The sequence below is a fragment of the Sus scrofa genome, chromosome 14 (genome assembly GCF_054392235.1).
Source record: "Sus scrofa isolate SSC_HxYL_T2T_F1_AM1 chromosome 14, Sscrofa_HxYL_maternal_Yorkshire_Landrace_v2.0, whole genome shotgun sequence".
NCBI lineage: Eukaryota > Metazoa > Chordata > Mammalia > Artiodactyla > Suidae > Sus > Sus scrofa.
The window spans coordinates 72,337,663-72,356,146 of NC_139396.1; the positions used below are offsets into that span (position 1 = coordinate 72,337,663).

The 18,484-nt window shown below is 44.3% G+C and overlaps 1 protein-coding gene across 18 annotated transcripts in view; it reads right to left on the reverse strand.

The window, feature by feature from the left end:
* Nucleotides 1–18,484, reverse strand: part of HIRA (histone cell cycle regulator) — a 73,648-nt gene that overhangs the window by 17,943 nt on the left and 37,221 nt on the right. For all 18 annotated transcript variants that reach the window (XM_084994095.1, XM_084994094.1, XM_005654115.4 and 15 more), the window contains 5 exons: nucleotides 15,124–15,312; nucleotides 13,790–13,951; nucleotides 2,006–2,210; nucleotides 1,788–1,892; nucleotides 444–592 (listed from right to left, as the gene is read on the reverse strand). In XM_084994095.1, coding sequence (XP_084850221.1) covers nucleotides 444–592; nucleotides 1,788–1,892; nucleotides 2,006–2,210; nucleotides 13,790–13,951; nucleotides 15,124–15,312 — 810 coding nt within the window. The remainder of the gene's footprint in view (nucleotides 1–443; nucleotides 593–1,787; nucleotides 1,893–2,005; nucleotides 2,211–13,789; nucleotides 13,952–15,123; nucleotides 15,313–18,484) is intronic.

An 18,484-nucleotide genomic window follows, 5' to 3' on the forward strand; every position in this document is an offset into this window, starting at 1 on the left:
CTTACAGCAAACCAACCCAGGGGAGCAGTTCGCAGGAAGCCAAGATGCAGCCGCACAGCAGGGGCTGACCACCTCCTGGCTATAGGAGGGCCTTGCCCAGGTGGGGTGGACACCAGAGTATGGCGGCACCCACTGTGCTCAGAAGGCCTTCCAAAATGGGTGGGAGAGACAAGTGACTCCCTGAGCAAGAACACCTGCCCGAGAGTGCAGGTGCTATCAGGTGTCTCTCTCTAGAGTGGCTACCAGGCCCTTGGGTGTGCCCGGCACAAGCTGGATCTGCCTTCTCAGTGAGGCCCCTGCCATAGGCCCAGGGTGAGGATGGAGCCTCAGACCCTGAGCAATGGGAGCTGAGCGCAGCCAGTGGACCACCAAGGCCCTGCTCTGTGTCACTTCTGTTCCACTTGGCCAGTGCCTTTGTCTCCAAGGCAAAGACCTGCTCTTACCAGCTGCCGGCAGCGGTGAGGATCCGGCCAGTGAGCACCGTCTCCCACTCCTTCCCTTCCCGGCTACACTTCAAGCGGCTCAGCTTTGTGCCCCCCACAGTCGTCACCTCATTCTCCACCTCGATGTACATGGAGGGGTCGGAGCTCACCTGGTGAGGAAATCAACCAGAACTCCTTGAGGCGCAGTGGGGAAAGATGTGGAAGGCAAATGGGACCGGCCGGCCAACAGGAAGCTGGCTGGTGGTGGGGGCAGTAACAGGGCAGGATGGCAGTAGGTGGGAGTGGGGATGGGGTCAGAGGTCCAATGTGCAGCCCTCGAGGCAGGGAAAGTGATGGGGGCTGGTCTCTGCTTTGTCCTCCAAGTAGTGGGTGTGGTACAGAATTGGGGTCACAACTGAAGACGCCCCAAGCCTTTGGATCCCACCACCTCCTCTCACGAGGCAGAATGCAGTGACGGGCAAGCACCTTGCCAAGAGCACAAGGCATGTAAGGCCTCGCCTGCTGGGGGTGACAAAGGTCTCTGGTCTTCCAACTAGAGGATCTTCAAAGACTGGGGGGCTTGGCAAGAACAGAGGCTATGTCGGCACTTGAAGAAAGTTCTGGAAACCCCTGAGTTTCCCTGGTTTCTTTGGCAGTGCACCTCCATGTGCTCATCAGAGCCCAGTGTCATGGGAGTGTCCCCAGAAGAGCGTGGCTCCACAGGAGGGCAGGTAAGCAGTCTTCACTCCCCTCACAGCAGGGGAGCCAGTGCCCCAGAAACCAAGAACAACCCCAGGCACCACTCTGCGAATAGGCCCCAGTAAGGGGTGAGGTGGGAGATTTGTGAGAGAAGAGCCAGATGACCCCAACTTGCCCACTGGCACCACCAAGGACATGAACCTCAGCCGAGGTGCAGAGGGAGTGAGGGAACAGTGTGTGATTTCTTCCAGACCCATGCTGTGAATAAGCACGTGGTTATAAGATGGCACTTGAGTGCTTCCCAGGGCCCTGGGAAGTGGATGGGGCCAGCAGGCTGGTGGGAGACAGACCACTAGCTCGCAGTCCAACAGGCATGGAGCTGAGACCAAGTGTGCAGATGGAAAAGGCTTCCAGGTGGGACACCGAGACGGGTTGTGAGGAGCAGGGCACCTTGCTGCCATCAGGAACATGGAGGGTACAGCCACAAAGGAGAAAGAGGCGGGGGGAGGGGTTGGTGGGGGGAAGCGAGGGGCCCTGGAGAGACCGGCCATCTTGTTAAGATTGGGGGGCTGCTCTGAAGGGGATGAAGGGCACCTGAAAGTGAGGTGGGGTGGGGGGGGCTGAGAGAATGTGCCAGCTCGGGAAGGAGGCAGGAGGCCCACTCACCTGGAGGGTGAACGCTCTCTGGGGACCCGGCATGGGCAGCTTCAGTGCAGGTGCTGGGACAGACAAACACATGGCATCCTTCTCTGCAGTCAGGGCGGCGGGGGACTGAAAGAGCAGAGATGTCCCTGAGCTCTGCCCTTGGTGAGGACAAAGGTGCGGAGGAAGGCTGACCCTGAGGACTCTGGAGGGGCAGGGGCAGCAAGGACCTGTGGCTTCACCTGCATGGATAGGGACATGGGCATGAGCCGGGAGTCCTTCCGAGGCCGCCCTTTCTTCTTCTTCTCCACTGTCTCCACCTCCAGGTCCAGCTTCCGCTTAGAAAGCGAGGAGGGCTTGGCCACAGGGACCTTCTCGTCGCTGTCACTGCTGCTCTCCAGGACATCCCGGGGCCTCAGCTCCTTCACAAGGCTCTGCTCTTTCAACCTGCATAAACATGGACACTCATGGCTCTTCCATAGGACCACTTGTTTTATGAAAATCAATAAAATCCATACTCATCCCCTAAAGCTGAGAAATTAAAAGTTGGGAGGGGATTTCTGGCTTCTGCTCTGAGATGCAGAGAGCTTATCCTCAAAGCAAGAAGAAAGCTGAAAGACTGAACATCAGCAACTCTTCTTAGATCCATCAGAGAAGTAACGTTACAGGGGAAACCATCACCCTGAAAACTGGGGACACAGGTAGAAAACCACAGCTCACCTGGAGCAGAAGTCCCTGGAGCCCTAACAGGGGGAAGAATGAAAAGGGCCCCAGTCCCTGGCTGGGTGCTTGTGAGTTAGAACTTCTGAGGGGCCAGTGGGAAGAGGGCACCCACACTTGGTTAATTTTATCTCCAGGAACTCCACTGGGTTCACAGGGTAGAGATCAGGAACAGAGTGCTCCCCCTGCATGCTTTGGGCTGGGGGAGGGAAAGTAAACATGATGAAACACACCCAGAATTCTGTCTGTCTTAACAAAAGCTTTTCCCCAAGGGAAACTATTCTTCTAGAGTAAGATGTGACCTGGGAACAGTGCAATTAACCAACTTCTGCCTAGGCCCCTCCACATGCAAGGAAACCCTCCTGAAAGTCAGAGGCAGGGACTCTGGCTCCACAATAAAATAGGAGACTTTAAACAAGACCTAATTCTTGCCCAGGTAAGCAAAACCTCACATTAAAGACTTTGGAACCTCAGTTCCTATATTATTCAGTATATTATGTTCAGCTTTCAACAAAAATTACAAGACATGATAAAAAGCAAAACAAAACCACACAAAAACCCAAAATGAAACACAGTTTTAGCAGATGAAGCAGGCTCAGAATAAGTCAGACATGGCAGCAATTTTGGAATTATCAGACCAGAATTTTAAAATAACTATGATTAATATGTTAAGGGCTCTAATGGAAAAAGCTGGACAACATGTAAGAACAGATGGGTCATATAAGCAGAGAGAATTTAACAATAATAATGATAGCAATAGCTGAGAATAATAGCTGAGAATTTTTCATAATTAATGAAAGACACCAGACCACAGATTTGAGTTGCTCAGAGAACACCAAGTAGAATAAATACCAAAAAATCAACACCTAGCTACACATACTCAAACTGCAGAAAACCAAAGACAAACAGAAACTCTTTGAGCGAAGCAGAGGGAAAAATACACTTCATATATAAGGGACAGAATAAAAATTATGTCAGACCTCTCTTCAGAAACCATTCAAGCAAAACTTGACTGAAGTGAAAAATTTAAGACATTAAATTAAAAACAAACCCACCTGAAGTTCCCATTGTGGCTGGGTGGAAATGAATCTGACTAGCATCCATGTGGATATGCAGGTTCAATCCCTGGCCTCGCTCAGTGGGTTAAGGATGTGGTGTTGCTGTGAGCTGTGGTATATAGATCACAGATGCGGCTCAGATCTGGCATTGCTGTGGTGTAGGCCAGCAGCTACAGCTCCAATTCGACCCCTAGTCTGGGAACCTCCATATGCCACAGATGCAGCCCTAAAGACAAAACAAAGTAAAAACAAAAACTAAACAAAAAAATCCCCTACCAATCTAGAATTCTGTATCCTGTGAAATTATACATCAAAAACAGAAATAAATACATTCTCAGACAAAAACAACAAAAAGAAATCAAAGGAATTTAGTTGCCAGCAGAACTGCCTTGCGAGAAAGGTTAAAAGAAGTTTCTCAGCAGGAAAACAGTAGAGGTCAGAAACTCAGATCTGCATGAAGAAAGAATAAATGAATATAAATTTTTAAATTTTTATTATTCTTAAAAATTTTTTTTTTTTAATTTTTAGGGCTGCAACCCAGGCTAGGGGTCCAATCAGAGCTACGGCTGCCAGCCTACACCACAGCCACAGCAGCGCAGGATGTGAAGTGCATCTGCAAGCTACACCATAGCTCACAGCAACGCCAGGTCCTTAACCCACTGAGCAAGGCCAGGGATGGAACCTGCAACCTCATGGCTCCTAGTTGGATTCTTTTCTGATGTGCTATGACGGGAACTCCGAATTTTTCTTATTCTTTTTTTTAAATTTTTTCTTTTTTTATTATAGTTGATTTAACACATTGTGCCAATTTCTGCTGCACAGCAAAGTGACCCAGTCATACATATATATACATTCCTTTTCTTTTTTTTTTTTTTTTTATTTTCCCACTGTACAGCAAGGGGGTCAGGTTATCCTTACATGTATACATTGCAATTACAGTTTTTCCCCCACCCTTTGTTCTGTTGCAACATGAGTATCTAGACACAGTTCTCAATGCTATTCAGCAGCATCTCCTTGTAAATCTATTCTAAGTTGTGTCTGATAAGCCCAAGCTCCCGATCCCTCCCACTCCCTCCCCCTCCCATCAGGCAGCCACAAGTCTCTTCTCCAAGTCCATGATTTTCTTTTCTGAGGAGATGTTCATTTGTGCTGGATATTAGATTCCAGTTATAAGTGATACCATATGGTATTTGTCTTTGTCTTTCTGGCTCATTTCACTCAGTATGAGATTCTCTAGTTCCATCCATGTTGCTGCAAATGGCATTATGGCATCCTTTTTTATGGCTGAGTAGTATTCCATTGTGTATATATACCACTTCTTCCGAATCCAATCATCTGTCGATGGACATTTGGGTTGTTTCCATGTCCTGGCTATTGTGAATAGTGCTGCAATGAACATGCGGGTGCATGTGTCTCTTTTAAGTAGAGTTTTGTCCGGATAGATGCCCAAGAGTGGGATTGCGGGGTCATATGGAAGGTCTATGTATAGATTTCTAAGGTATCTCCAAACTGATCTCCATAGTGGCTGTACCAGTTTACATTCCCACCAGCAGTGCAGGAGGGTTCCCTTTTCTCCACAGCCCCTCCAGCAGTTGTTATTTGTGGATTTATTAATGATGGCCATTCTGACTGGTGTGAGGCGAATTTTTCTTTTTTTCTTTCTTTTTTTTTTTTTTGTTGTTGTTGTTGCTATTTCTTGGGCCGCTCCCGCGGCATATGGAGGTTCCCAGGCTAGGGGTTGAATCGGAGCTGTAGCCACCGGCCTACGCCAGAGCCACAGCAATGCGGGATCCGAGCCGCGTCTGCAACCTACACCACAGCTCATGGCAACGCCGGATTGTTAACCCACTGAGCAAGGGCAGGGACCGAACCCGCAACCTCATGGTTCCTAGTCGGATTCGTTAACCACTGCGCCACGACGGGAACTCCCGAATTTTTCTTATTCTTAACTAAAAGATGACTTTTTGTTCAAACTAGTAACAGCAACAATGTACTGAATTACTATAGCTTATGCATAAGTGAAATAAATAAATAGTGGCAATGTTCTAAGTCATGGAAAGAAGGAATTGGGAATACTCTGTTATAAGGTAACTTTGGCATTGTAACATTTGAAAGTATATTCAGATAGTTATAAGTGTTTATTTCAAACTGTAGGGCAACCACCAAAAAAATTTTAAAAAGCAGTATATAATGTAAGAGAAGAGAGAAAATGGAATCATACCAAAAACATGCTCAGTTAAAACCAGAGAAGGCATAAAAAGAGAGGAGATAAGAACAAATGCAACAGATAGAAAACAGTAAAGAATAGGAGTTCCCGTCGTGGCTCAGTGGTTAACAAATCTGACTAGGAACCATGAGGTTGTGGGTTCGATCCCTGGTCTTGCTCAGTGGGTTAAAGATCCGGCATTGCCGTGAGCTGTGGTGTAGGTTGCACACATGGCTCAGATGCTGCATTGCTGTGGCTCTGGCGTAGGCCCGTGGCTACAGCTCCGATTTGACCCCTAGCTTGGGAAGCTCCATATGCCATGGGAATGGCTTAAGAAATAGCAAAAAAAAAAAAACAAAAACAAAAACAAAAAACCCAGAAACAACACCAGTAAAGAATATAATAGATATCAATCTACCTATAGCAATAATCACTTTAAATATATGTACTAAAGATACTAATAAAAAGACAAAAAAATGACAAAAAGAACAAAAAAGAAGACCCAACTTACATGTTGTCTACAAGAAACTCCATTTAAATATAAAGACACATAGATTAAAAGTGAAGAGTGGTCCCAACTGTATGGCATTCTGGAAAATAAAGAACTACAGAGACAGAAAAATATCAATTGTTGGGGGTTAAGAGGGAGAGAGGGATGAACAGAGTGTGAGGGTTTTCAAGCCAGTGTAACTGTTTTCTATGATACCATGATAGTGATGGATACATGTCCTTATACATTTGTCCAAACCCACAGAATGCACAACACCAAATGTGACCCCTAATTTAAACTATGGACTTTTGGGTGATGTGTCAATGCAGTTTTATTGACTGTAACAAATGTACTACTCAGACGTAGGATGTGAATAGTGAAGGCAAAGGAGTATATGAGAACTCGCTGTACTTTCTGCTCAATTTTGCTGTGAACCTTAAACTGTTAAAAAAAATTCAGTCTATTTTTGTGTGTGTGTCTTTTTAGGGCTGCACCTGTGCTATATGGAGGATCCTAGGCTAGGGGTGGAATCGTAGCTGTAGCCACTAGCCTATGCCACAGCGACAGCAATGCCAGATCTGAGCCATGTTTGTGACCTACACCACAGCTCATAGCAACGCCTGATCCTTAACCCACTGAGCGAGGCAAGGGATCAAACCTGCACCCTCATGGATGCTAGTCAGATTCATTTCCACCGAGCCACAACAGGAACTCCTTAAGTCTATTTTTGAAAAATGGGATAGAGAAAGACATGCCATGCTAATACTAATTAAAAGAAAGCTGAAGCAGTTGTATTAATCTGACAAAGCAGTCATCAGAGTAAGGAAAATTACCTCTATCAGTAATCAACAGATCCAGCAGACAGAAAATCAATGATATAACTCACTGAGCAGTTATCATCATCCATTGAATTTAACTGACATTTATAAAATACTTCATTAACCAAGAGCAGAATATACGTACTTCTCAAGAGCACATGGAATATTCGCTAAAATAGACCACATTCTGGGTCAAAAAAACATATTCCAACAAATTTAAAAGGATAAAAACCATACAAAATATGCTTTAAGACCACAAGGGAATTAAACTAGACATCAATAAAAATATATATATACCTAGAAGATTCCCAAATCTTTAGAAATCAAACAACACAATTCTAATTAACACATGGGTCAAAGAAAAAGTCTCAAAAGAAATTTTAAAAATGTTGAATTAGGAGTTCCCTCCATGGCTCAGGGGTTAATGAACCCAACTAGTACCCATGAGGATGCGGGTTCAGTCCCTGGCCTCACTCAGTGGGTTAAGGATCTGGAGTTGCTGTGAGCTGTGGTGTAGGCCAGCAGCTGTAGCTCAGATTTGACCCCTAGCCTGGGAACCTCCACATGCAGCAGATGAGGCCCTAAAAAGACAAAAAAAAAATGTAGAATTAAATGAAAATGAAAACATAATGTCAAAATTTATGGGATACAGTGGAAGCAGTGCTTAGAGGGAAAATTTATTGCAGAGAATGCATAAATTAGAAAAAGAGAAAGACCTGAAACAATATCACCTTTAGAAACTAGAATAAGATGAGCAAGAAGCAGCAAGCAAAGGAAAATTAATAATAAAAGCAATATAAAAAGTTCCTGTCATGGCTCAGCAGTTAACAAACCCGACTAGCATCCATGAGGACTGGCCTCGCTCAGTGGGTTAAAGGTCTGGCATTCCTGTGAGCTGTGGTGTAGGGTGCAGACGCGGCTCGGATTCTGTATTGCTGTGGCTGTGGCTGTGGCGTAGGCCAGTGGCTACAGCTCTGATTGAATGCCTGGCCTGGGAAACTCCATATGCTGAGGGTGTGGCCCTAAAAAGACAAAAAAAAAAAAAAAAAAAAAGTACAATATGATAATACAATATTAATGTACTAATAAACAAAATATACAAAGCAAGCAAAAGAAAGTAAAAAATAAAAATTAGAGCATAAATCAATGAAATTGAAAATGGAAAACAAGAGAAAAATCAATGAAAAGCAGTTCTTTGAAAAGATCAATAAAATCAATTAATAACTTACAGTGAGGATAATCAGGGGGAAAAAAGAGCAAAGACACAAAGTACTAATATCAGAAACGAAAGATGAGATAAACAATAAGGACTTACTGTATCATATAGGGAACTACACTAAATGGTCTTATAATAACCTTAATGGAAAAGAATCTGAAAAATATGTAACTGAATCACTTTGCTGTACACTTGAAACTAACACAGTATTGTAAATCAAAAATGCTTCAATAAAAAAAAGAAAGAAATGGAAGGGGGCTCTTACTATTGATGCCATGGACAATAAAAGGATCACAAAAGAATATTATGACCAACTATAAAATGGGCCTTTTTTTCTTTTTAGGGTGGCGCCTGTCGCATATGTAAGTTCCCAGGCTGGGGGTCAAATCAGAGCTGCAGGTGCCAGCCTGTGCCACAGACACGCCAGATCCAGCAATGCATGGCTGGATCCTTACCCCAATGAGTGGAGCCAGGGATTGAACCTGCATCCTCATGGATACTAGTCAGGTTTGTTACTGCTGACCACAATGGGATGACTGGGCCAGCTTTTTTTTGGGGAGGGGGAATCCACCTAAACTCACATAAGGAAAAGGAATCAGAATAGGCTTGTTACCTATTAAAGAAATTGAAGCAACAATGAATAATCTTCCAAGAAATAAATCAGCAGGCCCAGACAATTTTATTGGTGAATTTTACCAAACATTTAAGAAAGAAACTATACTAATACTCTACAACTGGTTCCAGAAAATAGAAGTAGAGGAAATAAATTCTAACTCCTATGAGGCAGCATTACCAAAATCAGATTATAAAAAAGAAAAACTACAGACCAGTATCTCTCACGAACAAAGATGCAAAAATCCTCAACAAATTACTAGCAAATTTAATCCAACAGCATATAAAAATAATTACTCATTATCATCAAATAGGATTTGAGCCAGGTATGCATACTGATTCAACATTCGAAAAAATCAATGTAATCCACCACATCCAACAACATTAAAAAGAAAAGTCTCATGACCATATCGACAGATGCAGAAAAAGGATATGACAAACTAAACATTAATCATAAAAACTCAGCAAATTAGAAATAGAGAACTTCTTCAACTTGATAAAGAATAATCACAAAAAAACTTACTGTTAACACTGTAATAGAAGTCTTAGCTAATACAAAATGACAGGAGAAGAAAACAAAAGTATAAAGATTGGGAAGAAAGAATAAAACTGATTTAGTGAATGAAGACATTAGTGATAACACTGTGTCATTGTAGAAAACCCCAAAGAATCAACAAGAGAAAATTTTTTTAACTGATTAGCAATTACAAGAATTCCTGCTGTGGTGCAGTGGGTTAAGAAGCCAACTGCAATGGCTTAAGAATCCAATTGCAGTGGCTTGGGTCACTGTGGAGGCACAGGTTCAATCCCTGGCCTGGTGCAGTGGGCTAAAGGATCCTGCCAGTTATGGCTCAGATTCAATCCCTGGCCTAGGAACTTCCATATGCTGTGGGAGTGGCCATTAAAAAAAAAAAAAAAAAAAAAAAGCAAAGCAAGTATACCAAGGTTGCAGGATACAAAATTATCATATAAAAGTCAATTGTTTTTCTATATACCAGCAACGAACAATTAGTATTTGAAATTCTAACCATAGTACCACTTACACTCATGACAAGGAAATGATCTGATAAAAATCTAACAAAATATGTACAAATTCTGTATGAGGAAAATCACAGAACTCTGACGAAAAGTGAAAGATCTAAATAGAGATATTCTACGTTCATGAATAGCAAGACCTCACATTGTTTTGTTTTGGTCTTTTTGCCTTTTCTAGGGCCATTCCTACAGCATATGGAGGTTCCCAGGGCAGGGGTTGAATCAGAGCTGTAGCCGCCAGCCTACGCCAAGGCCACACCAACACGGGATCCAAGCCGCTTCTGTGACCTACACCACAGCTCACGGCAACGCCGGATTGTTAACCCACTGAGCAAGGGCAGGGATCGAACCCGCAACCTCATGGTTCCTAGTCGGATTCGTTAACCACTGCACCACGATGGGAACTCCAAGACCCCATATTGTTAAGATTTTAATTTTTTGTAACTTGATCTAGAGATTCCATGGAATTCCATTAAAAATCCCAGGAAGTTATATTGTAGTTATCAACAAATTGCTTCTAAAGTTTACATGGAAAAGCAAAAGACTGAGAAACTGATCCATACAAATGTAGTCAATTGATCTTTGATAAAGGCAAAGGCAGAGAAAGGATAGTCTTTCAACAAATGGTGTTGGTGCAATTGGATGTCCACAAGCAAAAGCTAAATCTAGACATAGACCTTACACCTTTCACAAACATTAACTCAAAATGGATCACAGATCTAATGTAAAATATGAAACTATAAAATTAGAATTTAGAAGAAAACACAGGAGATCCAGGTGAGCTTGGGTTTGGCTATGGGTTTTTGATAATCACCAAAAGAATGACCCATGATAGAGAAATAATCTAGTGAGTTGTACCTCATCAATATTAAACATTTCTCCTCTGAGAAAGACACTTAAGAGAATGAAAAGCCAAGCCAAAGACAGGTAACAAATGTCTGTAAATCACATTATCTGGATAAAGACTTGTATCTAAAATATACAAAGAATTCTTAAAACTCAGCAGTAAGAAAACAAACAAGCAATTAAAAAAATGAACAAAGATCTGAATAGGTACTGCACCAAAGATACAGATGGCTAAGAAGCATATGAAAAGATGCTCAACAGCATATGTCATTAGGGAACTGAAAATTAAAATGAGATACCACTAAACGCTTATCAGAATGGTGAAAACCCAAGCAGCTGATGATACCAAATGCTGACAAGGATGTGGATGCAAGGAACTCATTCACTGCTAGTGGGACTGCAGCCATTTTGGAAGAGAGTCTGGCGATTTCTTATAAAGTTAAAGCTAGTCTTATCATATGATCCAGCAATTGCACTCCTAGGTATTTGCCCAGTGGAGCTGAAAACATGTATTCACACAAAAACCTACACATGAGTACTGACAGTAATCTTATACATCATTTATATATAATTGCCAAAAAAATGGAAGAAACCACAATGTCCTTCAGTGGGGGAAGGGATAATCTGTAGTACATAGAAACTGTGTGCATCCATAATACGGAATATTATCTAATGATATAAAGAAATAAGCTACTACACTATGAAAATGCATGGAGGAACCTTAAATGGCCATTACTAAGTAAAACACACCCATTTGAAAAGGCTACATACAATGTGATTCCAATTATATGATATTCTAGAATGGGCAAAAAAGACAGTAAAGAGACCAGTGGTTGGCAGGTGTACAAGGAGGAGGAAGGAAGGGATGAACAGCTGAAGCAGAAGGGGTATTTAGGAGGTGAAATACCAGGGCATACAGTGGAGGTTCTGCCCTCCAGCAGCCTGATTCAAGGGGCATGCTCTGCACTCCTCAAGCAGGGTCTGCACTACCCACGAGACAGGAACTGACTGTGACAAGGGGCGTGGAAGCCAGCAAGCGTCCTTCCTCATTGAAGAGGTGTTTCTGGCAATGGTGCTCCTCTGGGGTTTCACCAAAGTGGAGATTTCGTTTTATTCCTGCTATTCAGAATTCCCTCCATTTCCAAAATTGAGATTTCAGTACTTGCTTAACCCTGTAAAACAGTGCCCTCTGCCTCTGGACAGCTGCCCCATGGCATGTCCTCCTAGGAGCTCCATAGCCTCTCCTCAGACCATTCCCTCAGAGAAAATGCTCTTCAGCTGGTCTCATCTGCTGTCACGCATGCCCTGACTTTTTACTGAAATATTTATTATTATTCCTTTCTAAAAGTATTTTTGGGCTCATTTCCAAATTTATCTGGTTTTTCTGATGTATTATTTTTTTTTTATGGAGCTATAATTCACATACCATTAAGAGTCACCATTTTAAAGTGTAGAATTCAGTAGTTTTTAGTATATTCATAAGGTCTTCAACCATCACCATACCAGATCCTTTAACCCACTGCACTGGGCTGGGGATCGAACCTGTGCCTCCGCAGCAGCTAGAGCTGCTGCAGTTGGAATCTTAACTCACCGTGCCACAGCTGGAACTCCAAATATTTTCTTTTTTATCTTTCATGTTTTTGACCATCTTACACATTTATTTTCCAGTTTCCAACTGCCAATCTATGATCAGAGGCATATAGAGGTCTGTACCTTCTGCTCATGATGTTTCCTGCATTTGTGCATAAGCAAGGTTTCTTTTTTCTTTTTGGGGCTGTGCTCATGGCATGCAGATGTTTCCAGGCCAGGGAACAAACTTGTGCCACAGCAGTGACAATGCTGGATCCTTAAACTGCTGTGCCACCAGGGAACTCTAAGCAGGGTTTCTTCATGCGCTTTGTTTCTCTGGATTCCAAGTCATCTCAGGCAGTGTTTCTTTAGTGGGAATGCAGCACATCCTTGTCTGGGTCAGCTGCATTTGTAGTTGCTTTGCCAAGGGCCTCTGGGGTGTTAATTAGATCAGATCTTCCGTGTCCATTTCTCAGCTTGGTGCTTTCCAAATGACACAGGGAGTGTTTCACTGACCCCAAATCCCCAAGAGGGCAGGCCCATGTCTCCATAGCCTCAGGGAGACAGTCTTCCTAACTCAGAGAGCAGGCTGAGACACTGCAAGCTCTGGCCCATGTTTCTATGCTTTCCATTATGGCTTTCTGGTCCCCTCACTGGACCATAAAGTCTAGCAGCTGGACTTTAGTGTCTTAGTTCCATCCCTAGATAGCTCAGGCCCAAGGCTCAGTTGAATCTGTATGGCCATTAAAACTCAAGGTGCTTGGTCACTAGACCAGTAACTAACCTCCTAGCCCAATACCCACTGCTACAGTTGTTTTTGCACTCTTTGGCCAGGTTTTGGCTCCTGGGGACCTCTTTTGCTTTCTTGTCAACTAGTCACACATTTGAGGGATGTGTCACATCTCACCCAGCATTTCATAAGTTTTAGCACTGGGGAGATGTGAGATCCTGCATACTGCCGACAGAAATCCTGCTAGGTCAAAAGTTACATGAAATACCTGCACACTAAAACAGATGAGCACACTGGAGAGAAGAACACTAGCTCAAGGTCACAGATGCCACTGCTGGCCTGAAGGGACAGTCCTCCCAGGCTGGCTTCTGGGCCTGTTCTCCAAGGAGAACGAATCCTGCCTGAGACCCGAGGTGAAACCCCAGGTCGGCACACTGTGGCTTTTACCTCCAAGACATTGTCTATAGCCAGGTCCCTGCACACTTGCTGCCACAGTCTGACCCTAGGCCTGATGTGGATGGTGGCACAAGCGGAGAGCACTGGCCCAGGATGGATGAGTTCTGGCCCCCTCTAACTCTCCTAGCCCTTGCCTTGTCAGACCAGGCCCAGAACTTTGTGCCACAGCCTGCTTGGAGGGAGGTGCCCTCCTGGGGGGCAGGGCTCTGTACCACTGGCCCAACTCTGCACCTTCCTTGGTCCCTGGGGCCCCATACAGCTACCACCTACCTTTCCACGGCCGTCGGAGTCAAACTGGCCAAGGCAGGAGCACCTGGTGTGGCTTTAGACCGCTCCGTGAATCGGGAGTCGAATGCTTTCATAGGTTCAATTTTGGACGGGGTTGTCAACACTGAGGGCGATGATGCCGCAGGGGTGGAGGTAGCGTTCACACTGGGGTGGGTGAGGAGATGGAAGGCACATCAGCACAACCCTCAGGACCCGGGATTCATGCGATTGGAGCCAAGGGAATGGGGACATATCAAACTTCTAGAAGAGACTTCAGGACGAAACCTACTATTTCTAACTTTCTTTAATATTTTCACGTTAAAATTCTGGAAGATTGACTTTCTGAGAAGGCTGTGCATAAATGCACTCACAGAGGCCCCACTTTATTGTTCTGGGAGATTCTGGGGGTAGTGTGGGGCCTAAAAATGGTTCCCACAGGCTTTTCCCCTCACCATGGAGCCCTATCCTCACAGCCTGCCTCCAACTCCACACCCACCTACTCTGATGCTGGGCTTCGACAAGACCAGAAGCCCCAGCCTCACAGTGACAGTCACACACCCTTCATACTCTCCTTCAGGGCTCCAGGAGCCTTGCTCCCACTCCAGAGAAAGGAGGGCCCAGAACCCACATGTCAGCTTCTCCTGGGAACTGTGATACCTTAAGCCTAGAACATGTCTCCACAGCCATGTTACCCAAGCCAGGGCTAGGAGGCTGTGAGGATGCAACGGAGAGCCACTCTGACAGTGTCAGCGATGTACGCTGGGTGGCATACGTCTGGGCACTGGTGATGCTGCCCTTCCTAAGGGGCCAGTCCTGGTTCCCTCCGGCCCATTCTATCCTTCCCAGTGCTCCTCAGGGGTCCAGGCTCTGCTCTTCTGCTGCCGCTACTTTCCAACCCCTTCCCTGGGTCAGCCTTCCTGAGACCTACCCACCAAGGCCCTCAGAGGGCCAGCCCACACCCCTGGGGTCACTTCTTCCCTACCCATCTATAGATACTCCCCAGAGATGAGGACGCATTAGTCAACCCCCTGCAGCTGCCTGGCTCCTGGCTCTTAGCCATGCTCATCAGGCCCCTTCCAACATCTAATTTGGTTTTCAGGTGATGGTTGCTGAAGACCCCCTGGTTGGCTGGGGGGTGACACTCTGCACGGTGCAGACCGAGATGGACTGGTCCTGTGTTCCCACCCTAGCAGCCAGATCCTGTGACTGCCTATCCCCCGATCAAGGCCTCCTTTCTGAGCCCTCACTTGAAACCAAGCATCTCTTTCTTTGCTTGACAGAGGCTGCAAACTGTCCTTGATCTGTCTAAACTTTACTTTCCCTAGGGACCTACTTACCTGTCCTTACTAACAGAATCGCCTGCAGGCCTGGCGCTGGCCACCGACTCCGTGGAAGGCTTCGTGCCAAAGGAGGCGGGGGTGCTGGAGTCCAGGGGCAGCAGCTGTGGACTGCTGTGTGAGGTGAGCACAGTGCCTGCCAGGGAGCCCGAGAGTGGGATGCTGTTGAAGAACGCTGTGGAGAAGTCCCTGTTGTTAAGGAGGAGAAAAGTCAGCTTCACACTTTCAACACCAGTCAAGTGCCTACACATTCTAACTTTTGCTGGGACCAATGGTAATGTATTTTCATGGTAGAATTTTCAGGCAAGTTACAGAAAAGTACAAAGGGAATGAAAGTCACTTCATACACAATATTTAATCAAACTGAAGATGAACGGGTACTTTTATGCACCATTAAGAAACTGCTACCAATGATAATTGTCAGGCGCCAGTCATCTCAAGAGGTGCTAACATGTGCAAACCGCTTCAGGACTGAGAACAGCACTATCAGTGGGCCTCACTTTCATGATGGGCAATGTGGAGGTGCCACGATTTAGCAGCTCCCCTGAGGGACTAGCAGACGGCTCCCTGGCATTGCTGTAACGCACGCTGCAGTGTTGCAGCTGAGGGCCAAACCAGCTAGGTCTGACTGCTCTACCAGGCACTGGCTCGGGCCAGGGCCACTTCAACCAGTCTGTGCCTCAGGGTCCTGCCTGAAAAACAGGCAACAGGACCCCCCCATCTGGAGGCCACTGTGTGGACCGAAGTAGCTCCAGTTATACACTGGGAACACAGAGACACCTGCTATTTTAACTGTCATTCCACTGTTGTTTTCCTTGTTCCGTGGGACTGGGACAAGTTCCTAGAAGCAATGGCGGCAGCAAAGGCAAAGTTCACTGACAACTTTGGATAAACAGTCCTCAAGCGACCTCCTTAGAGGTCCAACTCCAAGCTGCAGATGAAGGTCTATTTCCCACACCCTCATCTATGGTTTTCATGCTGGACCATCCAACAGATGAAAAACGGTACCTTCAGTTTTACTTATTTATTTTTGGTCTTTTTAGGGCCGTACCTATGGCATACGGAGGTTCCTAGGCTAGGGGTCAAATAGGAGATGTAGCTGCTGGCCTATGCCACAGCCACAGCAAGGCCAGATCCTTAACTTACAGAGTGAGGCCTTGGATAGAAACTGTGTCCTCAGGGATACTAGTCAGATTTGTTCCACTCAGCTACAATCGGAACTTCCCAGTACCTTCAGTTTTAATTTGCCATTATTTTGATGCAAGGTTGAAAATTTTTCATCCAGAAACATCTCATTCCCACTTTTTTGGTGAACTCTTACATACCATCTGTTGTCATTTCCCTCGCAAAACATGTTATTTTTGTGTGGCTTAATTTTCTTGTTTTTGGCCACACCCACAGCATGTAGAAGTTCTTGGGCTAGGGAATGAACCTGAGCTGAGTTGCAACCACCACAAATCTGACTGCGTCTGTGAAACAGATTTCTTCTTTTAGGGAGTTCCCATTGTGGCCCAATGGGTTAACGACCCAACATGTCTATGAGGATGGCGATTCAATCTCTAGTCTCACTCAGTGGGTTAAGGATCCGGTGTTGCTGTGGCTGGGCTGTAGGTCTCAGCTGCAGGTCTCACTTGAGGCCTAGCCTGCAAACTTACATATGCCACAGGTGTGACTTTTTTTTTTTTTTTTTTTTTAAAAAAAGGAAAGTGATTTCTTCTTTTATATCTTCTAAATGTAGTAACTGGTACTACTTGGTCTCATTATGGTGGTTATTCCCAGTTATCTTACTGTCTTCCTTTATTGCCTACGATAGTTTTTCCAGTTGATTCTTTTATAGATCATATCATCACTGAGTAATAACACATTTACCTCCTTTTTTTGAAATTTCTTCTTTCTCTTCACTAACCATATGAGCTAGGATCTCTAGAACGATGTTAAATTATAGTCACAAGAGTAGACACTTGTTTGGTTTTTAAATTTAATTTGAAAATGAGGTAGTTTATCAAGTTAAACATATATTTATTTCCATTTAATTGAGTTTTAAATAAGACTGATATTGGATTTAATAAAAATGCCTCTTAAGCATCTATGGAAATGATCACATAATTTCTTCATTTTTACCTACTGACATGCAGGAGTAAATTAAGTTTCCCCAAATTGTTTGAACCATCTCGCTTTCCTGAAATAAATTTTAGTTATAGTGTACCAGTACTTTAACATGTTTTAAGTTTCTGTTAACTACTTTATTTAGGATTTTGCATTGACATTTAGAAAGGAGATTGATCAGAAACTTATATATCTTTGTCATATTGAGATTGCGAAATTTCAGTATTGTGTTCATTTCAGAAAGATTCTACAAGCTTTCCTTTTCCTATGCACTAGAATATTTTCAACAGTGTTAGAATGTTGTTCTTTAAAAGTCTGTCAGAATTTTCCCATAAAGTCTTCTGAAGTCTGGTGGCTTTGGTAGGTTAACTCTTGGACTATGTCCTCTATTTCTTCTACAATAATTCATCTATACAGGTTTTTCTTCAATTTTGGTAATTTTTGTTTTCCTCAAAATCTTCTAATTCAAATTTATTTGCATAGAATTCAGCAAAAAAGTCTTTCATTCTTTTATTTTTCATCTGTGATTATTGCTCACTTATTTCTATTTTAAATATTTACACCTTTTCTTTCTTGATTAGCTAATAATTGCCTATTCCACCACTACTTGTTTTAACACGGGAATCAGGAGGACAAAAAAGACCAAAATAATCAAGCTCCAGTGCCAGAAATATGAACCCCTTGGCAGAAAGCTGGCTCAAGATTGGGCAGCTACCACCACTGCCTCCTCATCAGGTGAGGCCTGGATGGACTCCATAGAACCAAAGTGCCACCACCACCTCTACCCCTTCCACCACCCTCACTCCCATAAGTATGACGAAGTTCTCAGGTAGTCGCATACTTGGTTCTAACAAAGGGCGGGCAAGTGGCATTACCTCCTGGCTCTCGATGGGAAAAAGGCTTGATCAAGGGAAAAGCTCTCCACAGGAGGAGTGTGAAGTTGGTTCTGGCCCCCCAGATCAGGCCTCTGCTCTTCAGAGCCCTTGCTTGCACACCTTATGTGAGAAGGGCATCAGTACATCACATGACTTAAAGTCTTGCAAGACTTCAGGGAAAATTTGGAACAGCTCATGGAGGAACTAGTGAGAAGTACAGAGGACACCCAAGCACAGGGCCTTACCATTCTTCATGTCACACACCTCACTCTGGGGAGAATGAGCAAGACAAAAGCAAGCCTGACTATAGATGCCAAGACAAAAGCAAATTAACTGAACCTACTGCCCCTCAGGGAGACCTACCTTTCACCCAGCAAGTC